Source organism: Sus scrofa, chromosome 14 (assembly GCF_054392235.1).
Source record: "Sus scrofa isolate SSC_HxYL_T2T_F1_AM1 chromosome 14, Sscrofa_HxYL_maternal_Yorkshire_Landrace_v2.0, whole genome shotgun sequence".
Classification (NCBI taxonomy): Eukaryota; Metazoa; Chordata; class Mammalia; order Artiodactyla; family Suidae; genus Sus; species Sus scrofa.
Window position 1 is genome coordinate 64296319 of NC_139396.1, and position 26363 is coordinate 64322681.

The window sequence follows — 26363 nt, forward strand, 5'->3', positions numbered from 1 at the left end:
TACCTAGCCTCTCCCTGCTTTTAAGGCAGAGGGACAGCAAGGTTAAAATAAACTTTTCTCGGCAATGCTAAAACTAAAGTTCATGACTCTTCAAGTGGGTGGGTAATTCCTGTTGAGAAGCCTGAGGATGAAGCTAGAAGATCCGGAGACTGAGTGGCAGCTTGTCCCTTCCCACCTTTGTGACCCCCTCTCTCTCGGAGCCTCTGTTTACACATCTGTGTATTGGGATTGCACAGCGCTGCCAGCTAGAACTTTCCGCACCATCAGCCCCAAAAGGTCAATGGAGAGATTAACAGAAATTACACAGGTAGAGAGCCCTTGGCACGGCACCCAGCCCGAGGGTAGCACTTAACCCAGTAACTATTGACGCCACAGGGATTAACAAAGTGGGATTGGGAATGAGGCTGCCTGAGTTCAAATCCTGGCTCTGCCCCGTGGGCAAATCGCTAAACCTCCCTTGGCCTCGTGGTCCTCATCCATCAAGTGGACCTCATCACACGTCCCACCTCAGAGGGTGGATTAAGTGGGGAAATTCATTTAATGTTTGGCACAAATTCAGTGCTCAATTAGTGTTACTGATCTCATGATGGTAACTATTAATACCAAGGCTTGCCAGAGCGCAGCACTTAATAGTTTGGAGGACAAAGTAATTGAAGAAACTCGGGTTGGTCCACTAGGTTCTCTTTTCGGCAGCCGGGCTAAGAACATTTCTTCAGCTCCAAGGAGGCCCGGGTTCTGTGCCAGGAGCAGGGCCTGTCTGTCATGCCCCGAGGCTGGAAGCACCAGGCCCTGACAGGTTTACAGGGGTTCTGGGAAGCTGGTGGCCTGAAGGGTGTGGGAAACACAGTTATCCTCCTGGGAAAACCAGGAGAGGGTGCGTCAGCCAGCACTGCAGGTTTATTGCCATGGGCGGCACCCAGATGGGCTGGGCTGGTAGGGGGGTGGGGTGGGGTGGGTGCAGCAGCCAAGGATGGACCCAAGACTTTTTAGATCCTTGGGATGCCAGTTCAGGCTTGACCATCCTTTCAGGCTTTTCTTGCACCTGGTTTTGGGGGGCTGCTCTTTGGTGTCTACATTCTTTGGCACTTCCCCCTGATTTTAATCAGGGCTTGTGTAGATGACAGGCTGGTATTGGGTCATAGGCAAGCCTTTAGCTGATTGATTGTGCTTTCTTCCCCTCTATCCACTTGTGCAATTGGGGTACAGTTTGAGGTTAAGGATGGAGTCCCCTGAATCACTGTCTCTCCCAAATTCCCTCATCAGAGAGCTACTCCTTTAAATCTATCAAAAAAAAAAAAGTACCACCAACCTGCAACCCTTCCATCAGCCTTCATGTTCTGTAGGTTTATTTAGTTGCTCATGCTTTTATTGTCCTTTTGCAGAAAGCTACTATGTTCCAAGTATACATGGGTGTTTTACATGCACCACCTCCTTTAATCCTCAGAATCCTTTGAGGTAGGTACCATTGAACTTAGTTTGCCCATGAAGAAAGTGAGCTTTCAAAGGTAAAGTGGTTCGTTAAAAGCACTACCTTTACTGTGTTTACTTAGAAGACATTTATCCACTTAACCGTTTGTGCCAAACTCCCTGTGTCTGTTAGGAATGCTTTTGCCTTCATATAACAGAAACCTTAGCTAATGATGGCTTAAACAGTACCTTGTTATTTTTTTTCATAACAATAACAACAGTAAAAATCCAGAGAACCGTTCAGTTAGTGCAGTGGTTCAGCTGTGTCATCAAGGTCTTTTCCCATGCCATTAGCCCTAAAGTATCACTTGTGATCCCTTAGTCCCAATATGGTTGCCTTGGCTCCAGGCATCACATCTTTGATCCGGGCAGGAAGATAAGGAGGGAGCACCACAAGCTGCATCTGCCTGTTTTTGACTCCAGTGCCATGTGTTTTCCAGTTTACTGGTGAATTCCAGTCTCATGCCCTTTGCCATTTCCACATAACCCCTGCATCATTATTTTTAAACTATTCACGTTTCTGAAAGTTAAACAAAATTTGCAAAGAACCTTTACATAAATCTCTGTTATAACTTGCAAAGCAGCGTCTCTTGTCTTAAATGGAAAATAACAGTAAAATTAAATACAAAGAAAATAAAATTTTACTCTATTTAGAATTTTTTTTTTTTTTTTTTTTTTTTTTTTTTTGGCCATGGCATGCAGCCACTTGATATGGATTCTCAGTTCCCAGATCAGGGATTGAACCCAGGCCACAGCAGTGAAAGCGCCGAATCCTCACTGCCAGATCACCAGGGAACTCCTAAAACTTGATTTTAAAATCTACTGCTGCAGCTGATGGTCTGATCCTGGGGCTATTTCCTCTTTCTTCAACTGGAAGATTATCGGATTCTGTAGGTGTTGAAGCCATGGTGGCACCAAGCGGAGATGGTCTCAGGGGCTTTAGGGGGAGGCGCCCTTGGGAATCAGAAAGGAAACAATTTTCACCGAATGTCATTCACAGAAGTTTCATGCTGTGCTCAGATATCAAAACATCCTAAGTGTCACCAAAGACCATCTTATGTCCCATGGGCTACCTCCCACCTCTGGGGAACCAGCACTCTCCTTGATGCCTTCTCTGTGCCAGGCATCAAGAAGATGCAGGGAAGGGAACCCAGAGGCGGAAGTGTCTATGTCCTGGGTGGGCTGGGGAGGGAATCTGTAAATCCTGCAAGCAGGAGACCCTTAGGCTTATCTTTGATACAAGGCATGATGATCAAGTAAATCACCAAGGAAGATTGGAAGTCACTTTGGCTTAGGAAATCAGCGTGGGCTTCCTGGAAGAGGTGTCCTTTAAACTGTTCCAAAAAGATGGGTGGAATTTGGGCAAATGGAGATTGTGCTATGGGTAAAGCACTCTCCGTGGAGAAGAAATAAATGAAAAAGATACTCAGGTCATGGGATCGCTTGGGGAATCTGGGAGTGCAGGCAGGACCTGTGGTCTAGACCAGGTTAGTTAGTTTTGGCGAGGGATGCGGGTGGGGGTCTTGAATACCTTGCTCAAGGTAATAGAAGGTGGATGCCATTTATTTTGGAGCTGGAGAGCAACATGAGCAGCCCTTCTCAGGGTTTGTGTTGGAGCATAAGGCAGCTCTGGGGCCAAAATCAGCCAGTTCCTCCAGAAATCAACTTGTATTCGGAGGGTGTTATTATTTCTTTCTTTTTCTGAAATGCAATATGCACCTCTCAGGGTCCCCACAGAGACAGCATATTGTGGTCACATTTTCCTGAGTCCAGTATTGTGCCATGTGCGTCACAGTGAACTGAGCTCTGAGGTTTGAGTTTCCTTTGCTGTGAACATCATTTCCGGGGTGGGGCTTCCTTCCTGCTCCCCTTTCCACCGCCAGGCCGGACACAGCCCCTGGGCTGGGCCCAGACGCACCTCTCCCTGGGAGTCATTCTAATTGCCCTTGCAAACTTTACACTCAAGTGAGCCATAGTCTGGCCATAAAGGAGAACCAGTAAAGCTCCCAGTGAGCACACAGCCAGCCAGGGGCCCTGCTTTACTGCTCATTAGACATCTTTATTGGCTCTGCCCCAGGGCAGAGGTTAAGAACTCTGGCCTCCTAAGTTTGGGATTAAGCCAGCAGGGAATGAGTCTCCCTTAGGTGTGAAGGTCCATCCTGCATAAATCAAAAGCTCTAAAATAAAAAGGTGTACACCCTTTGAACCAGCCAGCCCACACCTAGGCAGAATTTATCTTAGAAAGTCATTGCATGTGTGTGTGTTCGTTGCAGTGTTTTTGTGGTGTTTTTTGTTTGTTTGTTTTTTGTTTTTTTGGAGCTTCCCAGGCTAGGGGTCTAGTCAGAGCTGTAGCTGCCAGCCCCCTCCACAGCCACAGCGATGCCAGATCCGAGCCGTGTATGTGACCTACACCACAGTTCTTGGCAACACTGGATCCTTAACCCACTGAGCAAGTCCAGGGGTTGAACCTGCAACCCCATGGTTCCTACCCAGATTCGTTTCCGCTGCGCCATGACGGGAACTCTGCAGTGTTGGTTTTAATAGTCATCAACTGAAGCCCCCTAAGGATACAGTAGTGGGGGGTAGGTTATCTTCTGATGAGATTTCCATGTCATGGAGTACCCCAAGCAGGAGAAGCAGCTGTAAATGTCATGCAGCTATTGATGTGAAAGGTGTTTATGACATATTTTGAAATTAAACAGCAGCAACAATACCAAAAACAAGTTGGTCAATAGTACATATGACCCGATTCCATTTTATTTAATTTTTAAATTTTTTTGGCCACGCCTGCAGCATGTACAAGTTCCTGGCCCAGGGATGGAACCTGAGCCTCAATTGTAACCACAGCCACAGCAGTGACAACACCGAATCCTTAACCCACTGAGCCACGAGGGAACTCCTTGGTTCCATTTATTACTGGAAAGGGCTAGATTGATGGACATCAAAATGCTGATAATGGCTGTTGGCTCTGGATGGTTGGGTTTAGGATTACTAAAAACATTTTGTGCATCTGAGGAGTTTCCGTTGTGGCTCAGTGGTAAGGAACCTGACTAGTATCCATGAGGATGCAGGTTTGATCCCTGGCCTCACTCTGTGGGTTAAGGATCCGGTGTTGCCGTGAGCTGTGTGTGGTATAGGTCTCAGATGCGGCTTAGATCTGGCATTGTTGTGGCTGTGGCATAGGCCCAGCAGCTCAGCTCCGATTTGACCCCTAACCTGGGAATTTCCTTATGCTGCAGGTGCGGCCCTAAAAAGCAAAGCAAAACAAAACAAAACAAAATATTTTGTGCATCTGTAGTTTTGGATTTTTCTGTCATTATCACAGAGAGCCTGAAGAGCTCTAGTAAAGAGGTAGGTCTCTGCCAGAAAAGCGTGAGATCTCTGGCTATTTTAAAGAGGGAATGTCACATCCTTGGGGAAGTCCAGTCTTTCAGGGGACTGAATTCTCTACTGTCTAGAGCAGTGCTTTCTGTAAAGGGCCAGAGTGTAAATATTTTAGGCTTTCTGGGACATTTGCCCTCCATGGCACCCACTCAGTCCTGTCTCCATACCTTGGATGAAGCCACAGGTTAACATGTAAATGAGGGGGTGTGTCTGTGTCCCAATAAAACTTTATTTACAAGAACAGGCAGTGGGCTGCCTGTGGCTCACAGACTGTAGTTTGCCCATCCTTGATCCAGTGAAAAACAAACAAACCAAAAAAGCTGCTTGATTAATGGTTTCAGTGATTGCTGTGGCCAGGCCAAAAATAGCACAAATAGGAGGAAGGAACGAGCCAATGAAAGTTGAAAAGGCGGATGTTTAAATAAAGGCATAAAAGTCACTTGTACCATTCTTTCTCCAGATCAGCAGTTGCACCTGGACGGGGGTATGGGGGTGAAGCAGTTTGGATTATGCTTTGGTGTATCTAAAAGTCATTTGACTCACCAAAGGCTCCTAAGTCTTGCCAGAAGGACATTAGTTCACCACTGTTGAAGCCGGCATTTCCCATATCCTTTCTGTAAACCACAAAACCCTTTCTGCGGCTGTGAATGTGTCCTCCCCATATCTGGTAGTCTGGGTCCAGCTGGGGAAAAGCCCCCTCCAGCTGTTCCTCTGGATTCCAGAGTCTGGAAGGTGAGCCGTGCTGAACTCTAATGCATGACAGCTTGAAATTGACACAGAATTCAAAGCTACACTTGTTAAGGTGGTTCTAACAGAAATCACACACACTCAGTAGGAAACCTAGCTCTCTCACTACTTCTGTGAACGGGGAATGAGAATTTGATTGAGTTCTGCAACAATCCTTTATTGAGCACCAGCTTGTTCAGCAAGAATCTTGGGGAACCAGGGGACATGGAACATGCATCTCAGAATCCAGAAAGTTGGGCTCCACAGGGATGAGCCACGGAAGAGAAAAATTTCATAACGCAGACCTGATAAGTCCTGGGGATGCGCCAAATCAGAACTGCAGAAACTGGCAAGGGGCTTTTGCAAGTTGGTGGAGGAACCGAGGCCAAAACTAGGGTGAGAGACATACTGGCTGATTCCATTTCTCTGAAATATCCAGAAATGGCCACTCCAGAGAGACAGAAAGCAGAGCAGTTGTTGCCAGAGCCTGGGACAGGGGAGTGGGGAGTGACGACATAAAGGGCATGGGGTTTCCTTTGGGGTGATGAAAATGTTTTGGAGCTAGATGGCAGTGACAGGGGTACAGTGGTGTGAATATACTAAATGCCACGGCTTGCACACTTTGAAAGGGTTGAAATGCTGAATTTCACGTTGTGTGATTTATACCACATTTTTTTTTTTTTTTTTTTTTTTTTTAGTAGGATGGTGGAATAACATATCATCCAAACCTAGGGGAAACCAGGATCTGTGATCACCTTGACTAAAATCACCCAGTTGTGCCTCTTGGACCAGTGTTTGGAACTGTCCAGTACGACTCTGACTCATGTTAGCAAAAGCGCACAGGTTTTAGAAAGCTGTGTCTCTCAGACTTTTTACCAAGATAGCCCTGCACTGCCCCAAGGAGGGTAAATGAACAGGCTCATCCCCTATGACTGTGTTTTTCCCAAACCATTGGGCCTTTGCACATGCCGTCTTCTCTCCTGGCTCCAGCCTCCTCCTCTGCTTGCAGACTCCTACCAGTCTCAGATGAGATGTCACCTCTTCCAGGAAGGCATCCCTGACTAATCCTACTTTGGGCTTTCTTTTTTTCCCTTTTTAAAAATTACTCAATGAATTTTATTACATTTATAGTTGTACAGTGATCATCACAACCCAATTTTGCAGCATTTCTTGCCCGAACTGACTTGGGCTTTTAGAGCCTTACTTTCTGCCCCCCTCAGGGTACCCCCCTTCCCCCGATTTTTATGATATTTAATTTCTTCCTCCTCTACTAGACTGTGTTGTCCATCGTAATCAGGAATGGGGTCTCCTTTGCTTCCCACTGCATTCCTGGTGGGGATGGGGGGCAGAGGCCCGTGTGGACCATGAGAGCTTTTCATCGAGATTTGCCTAAAGGACATGAGTCCCCATGAGCTGAGTCACATGGTAATGAGAGCTTAAGCATTAGGTTTCCTTTATATATTTGTTTTTAGTTTCTTGTGCCCCCCCCTTTTTAATTCTGGTAAAATCTGCACAGCACAAAATGTATCATCTTTATTTATTTTGGCCGCACCCATGGCATGTGGAAATTCCTAGGCCAGGGACCAGAGCTGCTCCACAGCAGCAACCCAAGCCACCACAGTAACAAAACTGGATCTTTAACCTGCTGAGCCACCAGGGAACTCTCTATCATCTTGAAGTGTGTCGTTCAGCATTAACTATGTTCCCATTGTGATTCAACCCTCGCCAACGTCCATCTCCAGAATTTTTTTTATCATCTCCCACTGAAACTCTGTCCTCATTAAACAATAAAGCCCATTCCTTCCACCCTTCAGCCCCTGGCAACCACCATTCTACTTCTGTCTCTTAATCTGACTACTCTAGAAACCTCATACAGGTGGCATCATATAGCATTTGTCCTTTTGTGTATTTCGCTGAGCATGATGTCCTCAAGGTTCATCCGTGTTGTATGTGCCAGAATTCCCCTTCTTTTGAGACTGAGAAATATTCTGTTGTATGGATGGACCACATTTGGTTTATCCCTTCGTCCACTGATAGACATTTGAGTCGCGTCCACCTTTTGACGATTGTGAACAACGTTGCTTTGGACATCGGTGTGCAAGTACCTGTTCGAGTCCCTGCTCTGAGTTCTTTGGAATATATATATACCTAGGATTGGGGTTGCTGGATCATGTGGTAAGTCTGCTTTGAATTTCTGAGGACCTGCCCTACTGTTTTCCTGGGCAATAACACCATTCTGTATTCCCACCAACGGTGCATAAGGGCTCTGGTTTTTCCACATTCTCACTAACACTTGTTTCTGTTTTTTGGATGACAGCCATTCTAGTGGCTGTGGAGCATCCTTTACATTTGAACCTCATAAAAAGCTCTTGTTCTAGTTAAGCCCGTGTTGACTTTGGAAGAAGTCTTATGCGGAGGGAGGGTGAACCAGGGTAACTCCCTCCGCCCATGGGCAGGTCCATTTACTCCTCCAGCTTCTGTTTCCTCATCTGTAATATGGGCTTCATGTATAAGATAGGCTTCTCTGTATTGTTGAAATGAGGTCATCCTTGTAAACTACTGTGCACAGCTGCTGGCACCCGGTATGTACTTCATAAAAAATACTTATCTTTGGATAAGTATTATTCTCAGCTTTTGAAAGCTCCGAAAGTGGGTCGGAAGTTCTACATTTTGAACTGATGGGAAGAGCTTAGCTCAGGGGGAAACTTCCGGTATTGTGGCCCAGAAAGAAATCTGTTGGCACAGACAACATTCATGGTAACAGAAAAGAATCTCAAAATGAAAAGGGATTTTGGAGTGGCTTAGCGGGTTAAGAACCCAACAGAGTGTCCATGAGGTTGTGGGTTCGATCCCTGGCCTCGGTCAGTGGGTTAAGGATCCAGCATTGCCACAAGCTGTGGTGTAGGTCGCAGACATGGCTTGGATCTGGCGTTTCTGTGGCTGTAGCGTAGGCCAGCAGCTACAGCTCCGATTTGACCCCTAGCCCAGAAACTTCTATATGCCACAGGTACCGTTGTAAAATGAAAAAAAAAAAAAAAAAAGGAAATTTCAAATTCAAAAACAGTTTCTGGAGTTCCTGTCATGGCTCAGCAGTTAAAGAATCTGACTAGCATCCATGAGTGGGTTCAATCCCTGGCCTCACTCAGTGGGTTAAGGATCTGGTGTTGCCGTGAGCTGTGGTGTAGGTCACTGACGCGGCTCGGATCCTGCGTTACTGTGGCTGTGGTATAGGCCAGCAGCTATGGCTCTGATTCAGTTCCTAGCCTGGGAACCTCCATATGCTGCTTTTTAGGGTGCAGCCTTAAAAAGCAAACAATAATAATAATAAAATAAAAATAAAAACAATTCCACCCCAGGACCCTGACACTATTTTTTTTCATCTGTCCTTTTTTTCTTCCAGACCTTGACCATGTGTACAAAAAGATAGCTAGCCCATCTGCCACCCTTCCCTCCAACAAGGTCCTTATTAGCTTTTTCCACTTTCCTGCACAAACTGGCCCCCCGACCCGACCCCGCAAACCCTCACTTTCAAGGGATGCACGAGAGCGCCTTACAAGCGGCTGAGATGCTTTCACCTTTTGCGAAGAATTGGGATTATTTCTAGGTTTTTACCATCATAATCATGGCAACAGTTTTTTGTGATCACAAACTCAGGCCATTTGGTGTGAAAGTATTTTCCTGCCATTCTGAGCAGCCTGGGAACTGGAGATCTGGTCTACCCGCTGACGTTGCAACTCTTGTGACATTTCAAATGGCTCATGAATTCTGTTTGTTTGTTTGTTTGTGTTCCACATAAGGTTATCACCCTAAATCCAGGGTGTGTTATTGCTGTACTTGGATGGATAGCACTGTAGAGGACATCTTGCGTATATGGTTTTCTCTTGTGTAGGATGCATTTTCAGAAGTAGGATTACTGAGTCAAAAATAAATGAATGTTTTGAGAATGAAGTATATGGGGCGGGGGGACACTTGAGTCACAGTCAGAAGATTTGCCCCTCCATAGCATGCGATGTGGCTCATTTTCCTCATGTGTAGAATGGTGGTGATAATTTGAAAAGCACAAGGTTGTTGAGAATATAAAATGCAAGAAGGCAGAAGGTGCACCAAGTCACTTTGTACAGTGCCTGAGTCTTTTTTTTTTTGTGGCTTTTTAGGGCCGCACCCATATCATATGGAAGTTCCCGGGCTAGGGGTTGAATCAGAGCTATAGCTGCTGGCCTACACCATAGCCACAGCAATTCAGGATCCGAGCCCCGTCTGTGACCTAGACCATAGCTCACAGCAACTCTGGATCCTTAACCCATTGCATGAGGCCAGAGATCGAACCCGCAACCTCATGGTTCCTAATGAGATTTGTTTCCGCTGCACCTCAACAGGAACTCCCAGTGCCTGAGTCTTGATGGGGTCTCAAAAAATATTAGTTGAAAGTTAATATTGCCAAACTGCTTTCATAACGTACATTGTCCCTGGGAGTAGATGTGCATGTCAGGTTTTCCACACCCATGCCTGCCCTGGAGATTATTAATTTATTCTCTCAGGGATGCCCTCCCTTGAGGTATTTTTTTGCATACTGACTTTATGTCCAGTACGGCATCAGATCCTGGGGATATAGCTGTGAAGCAGACCTAGGATCCTCCTGGCCAGGAGCTCCCAGTTTATGCAGGAAACAGAGGCAGTCACCCCATGTAGGATGAGTGCTGGGCTAGAGAGATGCTCTGGGAGTTAGACATCAGAGCAGAGAGGAGGCACCTGAACCTGCCGTGGGGCATCTGGGAAGGCTTCCTGGAGGAAGTAGCTGCTTGGAGCCAAGAATTGGGCAATGCGTAGAGATTAGCCAGGCGGTAGAAAATGGCAGTGTAGAGGCGTGAAGGCGAGGACAAGCATAGCCCATCTTGTGACCTATTCATGTGCTAAAGTAAATATGTGAGTGAGTGTGAGAGACAGACAGACAGACAGATGGAAGGGCAGATGGTCAATCATGAGACTAAAGCTGGAGAGATGAAGAGGATCCAGATCCTGCCAGGCCTCAGGGAAGGAGTTTAATCTTATTCAGAAGGCGCTGGGAGACCCAGGTGGGCTTTGAGCATGGGGGTGACATGGTGACCCCTGCTTATTGGAGAATCACTCTGGCTATGGCTAGAACAGATGGGAGGGGGCACTAGCAGGGAAAGTCACTCACCTAACATTCTATGTGTCTTGCTTTTTTTTTTTTTTTTTTTTTTTTTTTTTGTCTTTTGCTATTTCTTTGGGCCGCTCCCGCGGCATATGGAGGTTCCCAGGCTAGGGGTCCAGTTGGAGCTGTAGCCACCGGCCTACGCCAGAGCCACAGCAACTCGGGATCCGAGCCGTGTCTGCAACCTACACCACAGCTCATGGCAACGCCGGATCGTTAACCCACTGAGCAAGGGCAGGGACCGAACCCGCAACCTCATGGTTCCTAGTCGGATTCGTTAACCACTGCGCCACGACGGGAACTCCGTGTCTTGCTTATTTATGTTGCTTTTTGTCTGTTCCCATCTTCATGATCGTCCGCTCCATGGGAATAGGACTTTCTACATGTCTTGTACACTGCTGTGTCCCCAGAGCCTGATACATGGTGGGTGCTCAGTAATTGTGTATTGGAATGGATGAATGAGTGAATGAGCTAGGGATGCAGCCAGGGGAATGGAGAGGAGCAGATGCCTGTTCTCCAGCCACATTAGACCCTAGGCCCACTCTATCCAGGGCCTGTGGGTGGACTAAGCTCATGCATTTACTGCAGCCCTGCTCTTCTGGGGGGTGGGGACGCCCTGGGTGTGCACTTGGCCCTTCGCACGGTGAGCTACTCAGGATGGATTTGCCGGTCCGGGAGCCCGGTCACATCCCGGAAGATGCTGGAAGGTGTCAGGACTGCCTCACCCCCCACCAGATGGTGGCATTCCCAGGAAACGGCACCCAGAGACGGCTGCGTGGAATGACTGTGAGGCTCCCAGATCGGACTCAGGGGTGTAATTATGAAAGACCGGCAACAGCTGTTAGAATGAATCAACGCCTCTGAATCTGAGAGAGAAGCTGCCAAACTATTGGGTTCTGAATGGAAGCGCCTCTCCTGCCTTGTCCCCGTGAGTTTCTCTCGGATTCCCTGGGGAGCCTATGCGCTTTGTGGCCATGCCCTCAGCATCCAGCTCGGAGCTGGATCTGTAGAAGGAAGGTCGGAAGGATGGAGGAATGGATGCTCTTGAACGCTCCTGTCTACTGGCAGCGACGCTCGGTCTCAGTGACTCAGTTCCCAGGAACATGGTTTTCTGTACCTGAAATGGCAGGAAATGGGATTTTCAAGCCTGGCACATCAGTTCAGGGAGATGGAGCCTGTGGACTTGGCATTTTCAGCGACATTAGAGGTACACCCTTCACTACCTCCACCGCCACTCCCGCATCCTCTGCCTCCTGGTCCATCGCAGCCTCCTGGCCTCCCAGCTCGGCCTGGCTCCCCATCCACCCCCCATGCCGACCTCCATGAGGATTCGTAGATAAAACCAGACATGGCTCATACGCGGTGTCCCCGATTTCTCCAGGGAACTCTTGTTTACCTGGGTCTGGCCATCGTGCTAATATATTTCAAAGGAATGAGCGAGGCCATCCCAAGAAAAAACAGCATCTGTCCTCTGTGTGAGTGGGCTTCTGAAATGTTTTGGGAGAGACTAACATCTCTTAAATTAAGCATAGCATATGTGATGCATTTCAAGTAAGGTTTTAAAGTCTATATTTCAACCCATTTCCTTGTATTTTTACAAGAGGTGAGAAGAAAATCAGAGAATCATGGATTTCTAGGTTTGGGAAAGACTTGAGAATATTATTTAGCATCTGCGTTGAGGGTTTAAAAACTCTTTTTTCCCCCTTTGTTCGTTGATTGATGGATTCATTCATGGATTCATTCTTGCAACCATATTTATACCCCAGGCATTTGCCTGGCATTTTAAATGGAAACTTGAGAGGAAGCCCAAGATAGGAAGGAGATTACAGATAAAAGAGACACCGTTCTGGTTAAGAGAGGTGCAGATCAAAAGTCTTTTCTCTTGTTTCTCCCTTTTTCCTTCCCTGCAGTATGGCCACTGAGATGGGTTCGGGAAGCCCAAAGTGGGGCAACATCTGTGACCTGTGGATTCCGATTCAGCAGCAGTGCTCTTGGTGGTTCTTCCCAGGAAGAGCTGTACAGAGAAGCATTTGTTCCTTCCACCTTTGGGCAGATGAGCTGGTGTGACAGGGTGGGGTTAAAGTGGTCACAGCAGGTGTCTGACAGTGCCCTCTCCCAGGCAGTAGAGCGCCTCCCTGTGGCCAGGTGAAACTGGGGGGACCTCTTGGTGGGATGCTAGTTGAGTTTCCAGCTGAGCTCTTCATAGCTCTTTGGATCTGTCATTCAGTACCAATGGACCTATGGCCATACCTGAGCCTCCCAGAGCCGGAGAACGAACTCATCTTCTGCTGGGCTGCTTAGTGTCATGAAACCTACACTTACGTATTCAGTATCTTAGAAGGGTGGGGAACACGGACTGGAGGACCTTTCTTCATTCATTTTATTTATTCTCTCAATAATGATGCGTTTGGTGCTACCATCTGCCGGGCCAGGGATTGTGTTGGCGACTGGGGACTCAGAGTACCCTCTGGGGACTTACCACTGATATGAAGTGGAGGATCATGCACTATTAAGGGTAACTATGTAGTTGTGATGGGTCAGATGGGCCGAGTGTCTGGGGGGTCTCTGGACATGCAACAGGGAGATTGTGCTAGGTTGAAGTTGGGGGGGCGGCGACTGTGTCTGAACTGTGATGTCTGGGGTGGGCCTGTGTCTGTGGAACTACAGGGTAACCCAGAGAGCAGGCAGAGCATGTACAAAGGCTCTCAGGAGGCTGTGAGGACCTCCAAGAGATGCAATGCCCAAATGCTGCCCAGCTGGCGAACCTGGAGAAACCCCTCCCAAACTTAGCCAACTCCTTGAGTGTTCAGGGTTTACCTGCTCTAAGCTGCTCTGAATCTTCCGGGACCACCACTCCCAATTCTAGGCTGTTAATCCTTCCTGCCTTGCTGTGCTCCCACATCCCTCTTTATAAACCATGATGTTCATTGCCTGGTGTTGTAATTGTATGTGTGTTTCTCACACAAGACTCTGAGTACCCTGAATGCAAGGGATGTTTCATACTCATCCTTGGCACATGGTAGATATTCAGTAGAAACGTACCAGAGGAAACGGGGCGGGGGGGGGGTGCTTTTATTGAGCACTTACCGTGGACTCGGCCCCCTTGGTGCCCACGTGTGTATGTAAGGCTACAATACCAAAAAGCCGATAGGAGCATGAGTTTTACAAGCTGGAGGAGATGCCAGCAGAGGCAGTTGGAGCTCAAAAGCTTTTGCACCGTCTGTGCACATACTGCTGGAACTCCCGAACCAAGGCTGTCGCCCTGCATCTCCCCAGACCCGCTTGAAACTCAGCCCGCGGGGACGAGCCTCCCCTCCCCCGCCGGCTTCTGCCACAGGAGTGAGCGGACAGCCCCGTTCTCGATGAGACGGTGAGACGTGATACCGCTGCCTCTCTCTGGCAGTCAGGACCTGCCAGCTCGGGTAAGCGGGACTGGAGTGTCCAGGCGGTGCGGGGTGCCCGTGGGTTCTGCCAGGGGATTTTCTCTCTGTCCTTTGAATCCTGTTCTTGTCCTGTGTCTCATGTCTGGGCTCCATCTGTGTCCCCGAGCAGGGTTCTGAGAGGCTGGCTCTAAGGATGAACCGTCCTGATTGGGGGCAGGACCCTATGTGCCTTAGATCTCTGCCCCTCGGTCATTGCAGATTCCTCTCTCTTCTCCGATTCTGCATTTCTGTCCCTTTCTTCTGCCTCTAACCCTGTCTAGACAGCGTTCTCCGCTTGGGGGAGAAGGAATCTGTTTAGCACCATCGAGCATCTAAGGAAGAGAAAATATCAAAATCTGTCTGCCTTTCTTTCCTGCCGGCTGCTGAGTGAGTCAGAGCTGGGGGCAGCACTGTGGGGCCCCAGGAAGGGAAGCAGGAAGCTTTCACTGAACTAAAATACCTTCTACTTTTAGCCCATCTAGACAGGGCTAGGCTGGGGGCAATTCTGTAGGGAATGAGCTCACTGGCATGAAGGTGGGGTTAGAGTCAGGGACAAATCAAGAATGGCAACTTGCCTGGCACTTTTTAAGACCAGAAAGGAATAAGACATCATTGTTAAAAAGGCAGAGCTAATGGGTCTGGGACTTGAGATCAGGTTTCTGCTGTGTGATCACAGGCAAGTCTGGGGACCTCTCTGGGCCTTTTCCTTTCATCTTTATATATACGGGAGCTAATGATAATCCCTGCCTGAACCACTGCAAAATGGACACTGATAATCACCTCTCCGGGTTCTAAGGAGGATGTGATTTGGCTTATTTACTCCTGGTGAACTCTCGCTATTCGCTGTTATGCTTCTCGCTGAGACTATGAAGGCAGCCAGCATAAAATAGGTGTTCAACGAAAAAGAACCCAAAGGCAAGCAAATGACAGCAGGTGGAGTGGGAAAATGAGGATTTTTTTTTTTAAGGCTTCTCAAAGGACTGGGATGAGGAGGGATGAGGGATGACCCAAGGGGCTTGAGTTCGAGGTCACTGACCAATTTTGTGACCTTGGGAACACTGCCTTTGGTGAGCTGTGTGAGCTGGGGCTGGTCACCTACCCTCTCTGTGCTTGGTTGTGACAAAGATAAGATCAGCCTGATATGGGCAGGCTCTGAAATAGGAAAAGACTGTGGCTACAGGATCTCACTGGGGCTTATGCTGGGACTGTGTGGTGAGTTTGGAGTTGGACCTGGGTTTGCATCCCAGCTTTGCCTCTTACTCTCTGAGTGACTGCAGGCTGGTTACTTGTCCTCTCTGAGCTGGTTTCCATACCTGCAGAGCAGAGATCATGACTTCTTACACCGAAAGCTGGCCTTGAGATTCGCAGGGTCGGGAAAGCTCCAGAGAATGTCGGCACCTTTTCCATATCCTCTGAGCCAGAACGAACTTCAGAATGGGCCATTTAGTCCACTGCCCTTACCCAGAGCTGGGCAGTGGAGGCGCTGCCCAGACTTGCCCGGCGAAGTCAGGGGGAGAGCTGTTGTTTCTTGATCCCGATGCCCCCAATCCCTCTGCTTCACCCCAGGCACTGACTGAATCTTAAATTTACTTTTGCATTGTTTTTAGTGGCTGCTTCTCCATTTCTGACGCTCATCTTCCCCATGGATCTGCAACGGTAACCATGGTGACGCGGGTGGAGGTCGGCTCCATAAGTTCTCTTTCGGGAGTGCCAGGCCTGGCTGAGCTCTCCAAGGAGGAGACCCTGACTCGGACCTACTTCCGCCAGGCCAGCGACCCCTCCGGGGCCCCCTCAACGCTGCTCTTGGAAGGAAAAAGCCCTCTCAGGAGCCCGGTCCGCCTGCTCCCTCTGCCGAGGCTTGCCCCCAAGCCCTTCTGCAAGGAGAAGGCCTTGGACGTGACATCCTCGCGGCCCAGCCCGGCCAGACCATCTCCTACCGGGGGGCTCTCCCAGGACGTGGCTGCAGAGGGTCTGGAGGAGAAGATGCCCGGCTTGGTGGGGCAGGAGGTGGGGGGTGGGGACGGCCTGAGAAGCTCGTCCCTGTTCCAAAAGGCCGCGGTTCTGCGGTCCAGCTCCAACACTGTGATCCTCTTTGAAACCACCAGAGCTGGCCCCACCCTGGGGAAGGGGGTCAGCCAGGGCGGTCAGGAGGCCAAGGCAGGTGGGTCCCAGGGGCTGCCCTCCGCTTCCCAGCCTGAGGTGGCCACCAAGCCTGCCCTGCCCGCCCGAAAGCCTGCGGGGACCCTTCCCCGCCCAGCCTCCCTGTCTCAGGACACAAGGCCGGCGGCCACCCAAGAAGAGGCAAACCTAAAGGAGCCTCTGTCAAAGGCCAGCAGTGTGGAGGACACGAGCAGCCCGGCTCTGGAGCCCAGGCCACGCCTGAAGAGAAGGCCCGTGTCGGCCATTTTCATCGAGTCCATTCAGCCTCAGAAGCCAGGCCCAGGGGGGGCAGCCGCAGCTGGGAAGGTGCCCCCAACCCCTCCTGAGAAGACGTGGGTGAGGAAGCCCAGGCCTCTGTCCATGGACCTCACAGCCCGGTTCGAGAGCAGAGAGGCCTTGCCGAGGAAGGTGGTGGATGAGGCCACCGCGGGGTCCCCCGCCCAGCGACGGGGGCCCCAAAGGCCCGACTCGGACCCCAAAGTGGACGGGGAGTGTTTGGCCAAAGCAGAGGCCCCCCTTCACGAGCTGGATTCCGACTTCCTGCAGGTGGCCAAGAAGCTCCAGGAACGGAAGGAGAAGACACCCTACAAGCAGGCGGAGTTGGGGAGCCTCCACACCGCCGGGGGCTCGCCCACAGTCACCCCCACAGATGACCTGAATCTCAGGGACGAGAAAGCCAGGCTGGACAGGGAGTTGGAGAAGGCGCCCAAGGCCCCTGAGCCCCCTTCGCCCAGGCCTGGGAAAGGCCGAGAAGTCGCTGAGATCAAGAGCAGAGGGGCTGCGGGGGAAACCCGAGCAGGGGAAGAGCAGATCCCCAGGGGCAGTGTGAAGAAGCGCGTCAGCCTCTTTGGGGAGGAGGGCATCTCTGCAGCGGGGTCCGAACCCCCACCAGCCACCCCTGAGTCCCCACCGGCTGCTCCTGAGCCAGAGAAAGCAGGTGTGAGTGTCCAGGAGCGGATCAAAGGCTGGGCCGCCGAGAACGTGGAAGCAAAGCCAGAGATGAGGAGGAAGGCGGTCCCGGCGCGGCCACTGTCCGCGGATTTGACCAAACTGTAAGTGGGACTCTCCCAAGGGCATCCCCCAGCCCCCAAGAGCCTCAGCCTCCCACCCGAGAGCCCTCAGGACAGGAAACTGCAGGGCCTCAGGCTCCATGCTAGGCCCCCTACACCCCCTCAGCCCTGAGAAGGAGTGGCATTAGCCCCCGTTTCTCAGATGAGGAAGCTGAGGTGTGGAGAGGAAGGGCAGCTGTCCTGTGCGTGCTGGCAGTGGAACGGGAGCTCCATTTCCTCGTCCTTTCCTCTCTTTGCACTTTGCGGGGATAAGGTATCGCACCCATTTCACAGATGTGGAAAGGAAAGGCAAAGTACCATGAGGAAGTCTGGAGCCCAGTGTAATTCCAGCCCAGCCTGCCTCCATAGCTAAGCTTTCCTTTCCTAAAGTCCGAGGACACTTGATAAGTGGCCTACACCTCCATGAATGGCCCGCAAACCAAAGTCAGATGGGCCAGGATAAGCTGGGGGAGACGCTTTCCCCCTTGAGCCTTGGCCTCTTCATCTCCACAATGGAAAAGATGCTGCGACTCACCGTAAAGGATTAAGGCAGAGCCTCAGCCCACGGGAAGCCTTCAGGACTCCAGATGATATGGTTAATCCTATTGGTTCTTAGGGATGTTCTCAGCTTGGCCTGACCTCTGACACCCGCTGCTCCTTTGTTTTTCCACAAGTGGCTTCTCTGCTACAACAGGGAGATGCCACCAGCTGTGTCCACCAGCTCACTAATGATATGCGTGCCACTGATGTACTTTGTCAGGGATGGAGCTTCCAGGGGGCGGGACCTCCAGGCAGACTGCCCTCCTGGCCCTGGGAACCAGGTCAGCCATCTCGGCCAGAGTTAGACCATTGGCTTTCAGTATTTAGAATGACCTGGAAAAAAAAAGGACTGATGGCTGGCCCCCTCCCCTAGAATCTGATTCAGTTGGTCTGGGGAGGAGCCCAGAACTTGGTGGTTTTTAAATGCTTCCCAAGTGATTTTCACATGTAGCCAGGCTTGAGAATCCCTGAATTTAGAAAAGAGAGAAAGGGGTACCCATGCCTGGGACCTCACACACCTTCCCTTCCTGTGTCCCCAGCATCTCCCCCCCATGCCTCCAGTGATTCCCATCTGACAGATAGGGAAGTGGAGGTGCCAAGTTTGGAAACAACACAATGCACAGCCTCACACCTCCCAGGAGGCAGACCTTGGACTCCGGCATGTGGGTCAAGTTTAAGTGGTTTGATTTCTCTCAGCTGTCTCTTTTCTGCAGAACGCCCCGCCCCCCTGCCACCACCCCCTTGCAGCCCTGAGCTAATCTTTAGGCATCCGCAGCAGAGACCTCTTTAGAGATGGAAAAATTCTAGCTCCAGAGCTCCCCTCTTTCCCTTTTCTCCTTTAGAGTGGGGAAACAGGCCCCAAGAAGAACCATGACTGGGCCAAGGTCACCAGGAGAGGCAGAGGCAGGCCACTGCCCCCACACGTTCCCCAACTGCCCTCTGCCCCGAGTCCCCAGGACGGTCTGCAGTGGGGCTGCTGTCATGCCTGGGTTGCAGCCATTAATTATCCCTCCTGGGGCATCCTCACTCTGCTTGAAGCACCCCCATGTAGCTATTAGGGCCGTGGGCAGCCTCTTACCCACCCTACGAAAGACAATGGGGAGGTGTTCATTATTCCTGTTTTATAGATGAAGAGACAGAGGCTCAGTGGAGGTCACAAGCCTAACCCAAGCTCCCTCAGTGGGGAGGCAGCAGGGCTGGGACTAGCACCTGGCTCTCCTCCCCTAAGCCTGGGGCTTCTGCCACCCCAATGATGCTCTGCTTAAGGTAGGCTGTCTCCACTGGGCCCGAGAGGTTTGGAGACAGGCAAGGACATGTCCCTTCTCAAAGGTGGTGTTGCTTTGAGGCTCTCGGTGTTGATAACACCCCAGGGTTCCCAAGCTAGTTCCAGGGTGTGGGCTGGAGGGAGTCACAGCGTCTGGCCACATGCAAGTAACTTGGATCTCTGTGCCAGGTTTTCAAGTGCAGCTTCAAGCCACGAAATCAGATATGAGAAGTGTTCTGAGCTGAGTGGTGAGCTTCCCAAAGAACCAAGAGGAAAGGTAAGGAGCTGCATACCCTTTTTGTCCTCATGGGTGGTTATACTTATTGGAAAAGGGGCTTTGGAGTTCCCTGGTGGTGCAGCGGTTAAGGATCTGGTGTTGTTATTGCTGTGGCTCAGGCTGCAGTTGTGGGCATGGGTTCAATCCCTCGCCCAAGAACTTTGCATGCTGTGAGTGCAGCCCTGCCCCCACAAAAAAGAAGAGAAAAGAAAAAAAAGAAAAAAGAAAAAGAAAAAGGGCTTTTATGATCTCTAAGACCCAGAAAGAATCAGAAACCTGTCAGGAACCATACTGACATTTTTTCCTTGACTGTTGGGATTTTAGAGTCCCTTCTGGTAGTCTGTGGTTCTCTGTTCCTTGGTGTTACATTCTGTTTGTAGATAAAATCAGGAAGTTATTTTTGTCTGTGTAAATAGGAGGAGGGACGTGATTTCCCTCTGTAAGAATGTCCGCTTTATTAAGAAATTAATAAAGGTTTTAAAATGTTGATAAAAACCCTCTCAGTTTCCCCCCATTGTGGGCCCTGCTCCTTTCTGCACCCTGATTTGTCACCTAGGAGCAGAAGAAGGAGAAAAATTACCAGCAATTAAATTGCTTAAAAAGTATTTTTACTTTTTGTTCTTAACCTGTTGTGACTCAGTGGGTTAAGAACCCAACATAGTGTCTGTGAGGACGCAGGTTCAATCCCTGGCCTCGCTCAGTGGGTCAAGGATCCAGGGTTGCCAGAAGCTGCAGCATAGGTCACAGACATGGCTCGGATCTGGCCACACTGATCCTGTGGTGTTGGCCGGTGGCTGCAGCTCCAATTTGACCCTTGGCCTGGGAATTTCCATATGCCGCGGGTATGGACTTAAAGAGAAAAAACAGAAAAGAAAGAAAGAAAAAGTATTTTCCTTTAGTCTGTTTAAATTTTTTTTTAAAAAAAGCTCATAAAATAACTGCTAGGTATAACTGCTTTGTGGTTGATGCTTTCTACAGTTATATTGAGATATAATTGACATACAGTAAACTAGACGTAAAGTGTATAAGCGGGTGAGCTCTGACATCTGGGGACACTTGTCAGATCTGTCCTCATGGTAAGGATAATGAACATTTCTTTTCTTTTCTTTTTCTTTTTCTTTTTTTTTTTTTTTGTCTTTTTGTCTTTTCTAGGGCCGCACCCGTGGCATATGGAGTTTCCCAGGCTAGGGGTCTAATTGGAGCTGAAGCCGCCGGCCTACACCAGAGCCACAGCAACACTGGATCCGAGCCGTGTCTGCGACCTACACCACAGCTCACGGCAATGCCGGATCCTTAACCCACTGAGCAAGGCCAGGGATTGAACCCAAAACCTCATGGTTCCTGGTCAGATTCATTAACCACTGCACCACGACGGGAACTCCTCTAGGCTTTTATAGAAATGGAACCAGTGCTCTTTTTTCAGTCTGGCTTTTTTCACTCAGAACCATTGTTTTGAGCATCATCATGGTGTCACGTGTAGCAGTGGTCCTACCCTTTTTATGGCTGAGTAGTACTCCACTGTACAGCTCGCCCACAGCTGGTTTGTCCATTTACCCTTTGATAGACATTTGGATTGTTTCCACTTTGGGGCCATTGCAAGTAAAGCTTCTGTGACATCTGTGGGCAAGGCTCTGTAGGGACCTCTGTGTTCTTTTCTCTTGGGTAAATCCCTAGGAGTGGAGTGACTGCATCCCATGATTTCACTTTTTTGTTTGTTTGTTTATTTTTGTTTTTTTTTTTTCCTATGGCTGCACCTGCAGCATATGGAGATTCCCAGGCTAGGGGTCTAAACAGAGCTGTAGCTGCCGGCCTATGCCAGAGCCACAGCAACGTGGGATCCTTAACCCACAGAGCAAGGCCAGGGATTGAAACTGCAACCTCATGGTTTCTAGTTGGACTCATTAGCCACTGAGCCACGACGGGAACTCCTGATTTCACTTTTAAAGAAACTTATGGGAGTTCCCATTGTGGCTCAGCAGGTTACGAACCTGACTAGTATCCATGAGGATGCAGGTTTGATCCCTGGCCTCACTCAGTGGGTAAGGACAGAGTTTCCCTGAGCTGTGGTGTAGGTCACAGACAAGTCTTAGGTCCCGAGTTGCTGGGCTGTGATGTAGGCCTCAGCTGCAGCTCCGATTTGACCCCTGGCCTGGGAACGTCTGTATGCTGCAGGTGAGGCCCTATGAAAAAGCAAAAAAAAAAAACCTTGTGCACACACACACTAGTGCAAGGAGAAAGTGGTTCTGAAAATTTCAGAATCCACTCCCCATTCATAACAGTCATTATCCAGGAAGGGGCCTGGGGAGTGGATATTTCAAGGAGGGCACAAAAGGATTTGAGCTTTGTCTATATTGTTTAGATTCCTGTACAATGAAAATGGATACATATATTACTTGTGCAAAATGTGTATAATAAATATTAAACAAAATTTTAAATCAGTGTATTTTTAGACGTCTTTAACAGGATTCCATCATGTAGAGTAGAAATTAGCAAACTGTGGCCCTGTTGGCATTATAACTACTTTGTAATGAACAATTCAGTATCATTAAATACATTCTCAATGTGATACAACCATCACCCCAAAATGGAAATCCCTTACCCAGTCACTTCCCATTCCCCACCTCTGGCCCCTGGCAACCATGAATCTACTTTCTGTCTCTATAGACATTCCTCTTCTGGATATTCCATGTAAGTGGAACCACATAATATCTGGCCTTTGGTGTCTGACTTCTTCTTTTTTTAAAAAAAAAAAAACCTCGCTTGAGGCATATAGAAGTTCTCTGGGCTAGGGGTCCAATGGGAGCTGAAGTTGAAGCCTGCACCATAGCTTGCGACAGTGCCGGATCTTTAACCCACTGAGTGAGGCCAGGGATCAAACCCACATCCTCATGGATACTAGTTTGGTTCATTACCACTGAGCCACAACGGGCACTCCAGCATCAGGTTTTAACCCGCTGAGTCCCAACGGGCACTCCTCACTGCTGTGATTTTAAAGGCAGCCGTTTCATTCACCCCACCTCTTCCTTTCCATTTTGAACCCTTTAACTTAAATTAGATTTTTTGTTTTTTCCCCCCAGCCAAAGGAAGGGTGTGGTGTGGAGGGAGCCTCTGTCCCAAGAAGCCCCTGGAAGCCTGGGACGCCCCGGGAGAAATCGCGGCAGGCAGAGCGGAAGGACAGTTCTGACCGACCCCCCTGCAGCAGTGGGGGTGAAAGTGCTGCGGGAGCTCCGAGCCCTGTCCCCAGCACTCCAGAAAACGACGGAAGCTTCCAAACTGTGTGGGCCACAATGTTTGAGCATCACGTGGAGAAACACACTGTGGCTGACCAGTCAGGACGCTGTCCCTGGACCACAGCCCCCAGGGACCTGGCTGACGTCTTGGAGCTCAGATCCAGGTTCCTGGAATCCAAAAGCTCTTTCGCTCAAACGACGTACCAGAAGAAAGAGTGGTTGGCAGATCCCAACCCAGAGAAATCTGGGCAGACCGCCTCCTCCAGCGCTGAGCCCAGAGAGCATCTCACATCCTCCCTCCCAGCAAGAACCTCCTTGGGCGAAAAGTGCATCAATCACCCTTTCCTCAAGCTCTCAGACAACCCTCCCATGTCCGAGAGGGTTGAGCCCAGGTATGACATCATGCATGCTGTTGGGGAGCGCGCACACAGCGAGGCCATCCCCTTGGCACCAGAGAAGGCAGTGACGCTCCGGAGTGGCCGGGCCCGGCTCTCGCTGCCCCACGAAGTCACCCCTGCCTTGACCCCTGCTGACCCCGAGGACAGGCTGGAAGGCCAGGTGGGATCCGTCCACAGGGCCAGTTTGATTTGGGAAGCTCGAGGGATGCATGAGGTCAGTGGAACAAAGCCTGAGTTCCCCCGAGAGCCAAAGGACACATTCGGAGGCAATTGCCTGTCCCCAAGATGGACAGGGGGGGTGGCTGTGAGTTGGCAGAAAGCCACCGCAGTTTTCAGCGAAGAGAGAAGCTTGGGACAGGGCCCTGAGGCCACCTCTGCCAGGACTGTCCAGGCTGCCGCCCAGGAGTCTCAACACCGAGGGACTGAAGGGGCCGGAATCAAGCTGGGAGAGAGGGGGTCCCCCTGGCGGGGCCCTCTGGAGCCCCCCTCCAGGGCTAAGGGCGAGGCCTCTGACTTCCAAGCTCGGCCACCTGCAGATGTATTGGTGCAGAAGGGGGCCCTTGCGGTGTCTGTTGCCCAGGGAGAAACAAGGCTGGCCAGGGCACCAGAGCCTGAAGTCAGGATGCGGAAAGCAAGTCCTGGCGAACAGAGGCTGGAGAGGTGGAGACGGCGGACTTTACCCCACGACGTGAAGTTTGATGAATTCAGCCTGCTGGCCCCAGAGCACGCTTTGAAGGCTGAGCAGAGACGGATGGATTATTTGAGCCCCACCGTAGGTGCCTTAGGAAAACCCCAGCTGTCCCACAGCCGGGAGGAGACCCAGCAGGCGAGCCCAGGTGTATCACGGGACCGGGCTGTTCCAGCAGCAAAGCAAGAGTCATCTGTGGAACCCAAGGCAACCTTTTTTGCAGTGACGTATCAGATTCCTGACATGCAGAAAGCAAAGAGCATTGTTAAGCCCGGGCCTGAAAACTTGACAGAACATTCTAGAAAAATAGCCCCACCTCTATCTCCTCATCCTTTAACACCTACCTTGGTTTCTCTTCCCCGTGAAGAGCCGCCAGAGACCGTGGGCAGTAAAAACCGGGCTCAGAGCAGAGAGCACGAGGGCGCAAGCTTTCCAAAGACTCTGCGGCCGACAGACCATCCAGCGGCATTTCTTGCGGACAGGATTCTGGGTTCTCCCAGTGAAAGAGTAACCGATGCTGACGCTTTATGGATCCGTCGGGGACAGGAAGATGGCATTGGTGTTCAGAGCGATTGGAGAGACAGTGGAAACAAAACGTCTCCCAGCACTGCTCCTCAGATGTCCCCGGCTTTCAAAAGTCACCCGAAAGCCGGTGATCTCCTGGTCAGAAGGAGGACAGAGGTGGTTAGTGAGACGTTCCCAGGTAAAAGCAAGGATGGCTACAGGTCCAGTGTCCTCGACCTTGACGCCCTGATGGCTGAGTATCAGAGGCAGCCAGCTGGAGGCCTCAGGGAGGCTCAGGAGCAGATGGGGGGTCCGCCTGCCGAGCCCAGCGGCTCGAATCCCGAGTGGCCCAGCCAGCAAGGTGCAATGGATTGGAGACGGAAGAGCCTGAAGGAGGGCCCCGAAGCTGAGGGTCCCTGGAAACAAGCCAGTTTTGTTGAAACGAACTCCAGTTCCACTCCTGGCTCAGGCAAGCAGCTGGCAGAGACCCTGGGGGCAGCCACGAACACCAGGGTCAGCCCCCCTCTGTGGGCTCTGCCCCACTTGGCTGCTCCTGAGAAATACCCAGGGGCCTCTTCTGGTCCCTCAGGTCCCAGGAAAAAAGGCTCAGGAATAGCTGAGGATGACAAAAAGTCTTCTGCTAGTAAACATCACAGTGTCAAGTGCCAGTATCATGTGGCCGAGTCAAAGCCCACCACTGCCTGGGAGGATCTGGGCGGCAGGGCCAACGTGCCACCCAAGTCCTCCCCCGCTGACCAGAAGAGAGGGACCCAAGGGAAATCTTTCGGGAGGGGAGAGGAGGGCAGTGTGGCCCAGTGGGGTGACCACCTTCAGGACCGTGGAAGGTCACCGCTGGATATCAAGAGGGCCTCCTCAGAGAAAGGCCCCCCAGTCAGAATCCAAGAGGGCCTGTCCATCATGCAGGAAGCCAGAGAGAGGAGGCGAGAACCACCCAAAGGGAGGCCCAGCCTCCCCAGGGAGAGCCCAGAGGCCAAAGACATCAAGAAGGGGCCTCATCGGCAGGAGTCAGGGAATCGAGAGAGTCATAAGGTGAGTATGAAGGCTCTTTCAGCTTTTTTTCAAACATTGGTTAAACGTGCAGGCTAGGAGCCTCAAATTCAGAACCTATGTGGGCCGGGCGGTTATGGAAATGAGTGGAGTCAGGCTGGGTGAGAGACGCTAGGGAGTGGTGGGGATTGTGGCAAATGGAGATCTCGTGCCTTATCTGAAGGGGAAAACTGCTGCTCAGTCCTGGCTGGTTCTTGACGAGTGAGAAAGGGGGTCCTGAGACGGCAGATCTGATTTATTGGGAGAATCTGAAAGATCCAGATTTTTGTGTGTAATCCCCTCCCCTCCTCATTATGAAATGAGAACAACTTGCTGAAAAATGCTGTTTAGTTCAAACAAAACTTGTCCACTTGTCCGCTTCTCTGTGGGTCAAACAAAACTTGTCCACTTGTCCGCTTCTCTGTGGGTGACCAGCCTGAATCCTCTGGCTTAGAATGATGATAATGATAAATATAATTTATTGAGCACTGTTATATTCCAATATGTTGCATCAGGTTCATTATTGTATCCCCAGAATCCAGCATTACACCACTTGATATTTTGTAAACATTCAAGAAATATTTGTTGAATGAGCGAATGAGCGATCCTACATGAGCCTCATGACAATCCCACAAAAGTTAGGGATTTCTATAGACTGGGGTTTGGGTTTTTACAGAAATGACCCCTTGCAAGTTGTTTCAGGAGGTGATCCCCAGGGGAATTGGATCGGGGGGGTGGGGAGGAGAAGTGAGGCAGAGGAGGGAAGGCAGGTGGTAAAGATGCCATGTGGACACCTGAGGCTCTCTGTCAACAGAGACCCCCGGAAAGCAGCATGGGTCACCTCTGGGTGGTCTTGTCCGAGGGCCAGAGGACCACAAGTTCCCCTGTGACCTTGCTGTGTCTCAGGCTATTAACATTCTAACCTGGCTGGCGCCACACCTGGTGGTGGAGAGAAAGATCCCCACGCAGCATAGGCATGTACTTGAGTGTTGGGCAGGGCACCCCCAACCTCTGCTGCAGTACAATCATCTTGT

At 50.4% G+C, this 26363-nt stretch overlaps 1 protein-coding gene across 6 annotated transcripts in view; it reads left to right on the forward strand.

Moving 5' to 3' along the window:
- KIAA1671 (KIAA1671 ortholog) overlaps positions 1-26363 on the forward strand; it is a 213786-nt gene that overhangs the window by 55895 nt on the left and 131528 nt on the right. For 5 of the 6 annotated variants that reach the window (XR_014826448.1, XM_084994628.1, XM_021073316.2 and 2 more), the window contains exons 2-4: positions 15780-17384; positions 19375-19462; positions 22540-25332. Coding sequence is in view for 5 of the 6 variants with exons in the window: in XM_084994628.1 (XP_084850754.1) it covers positions 15835-17384; positions 19375-19462; positions 22540-25332 (4431 nt within the window). In the remaining variant the exon portion in view is untranslated. Of the gene's footprint in view, positions 1-13710; positions 14173-15779; positions 17385-19374; positions 19463-22539; positions 25333-26363 lie in introns of those variants that run through there. The other variant, XM_084994626.1, reaches the window with a different exon arrangement.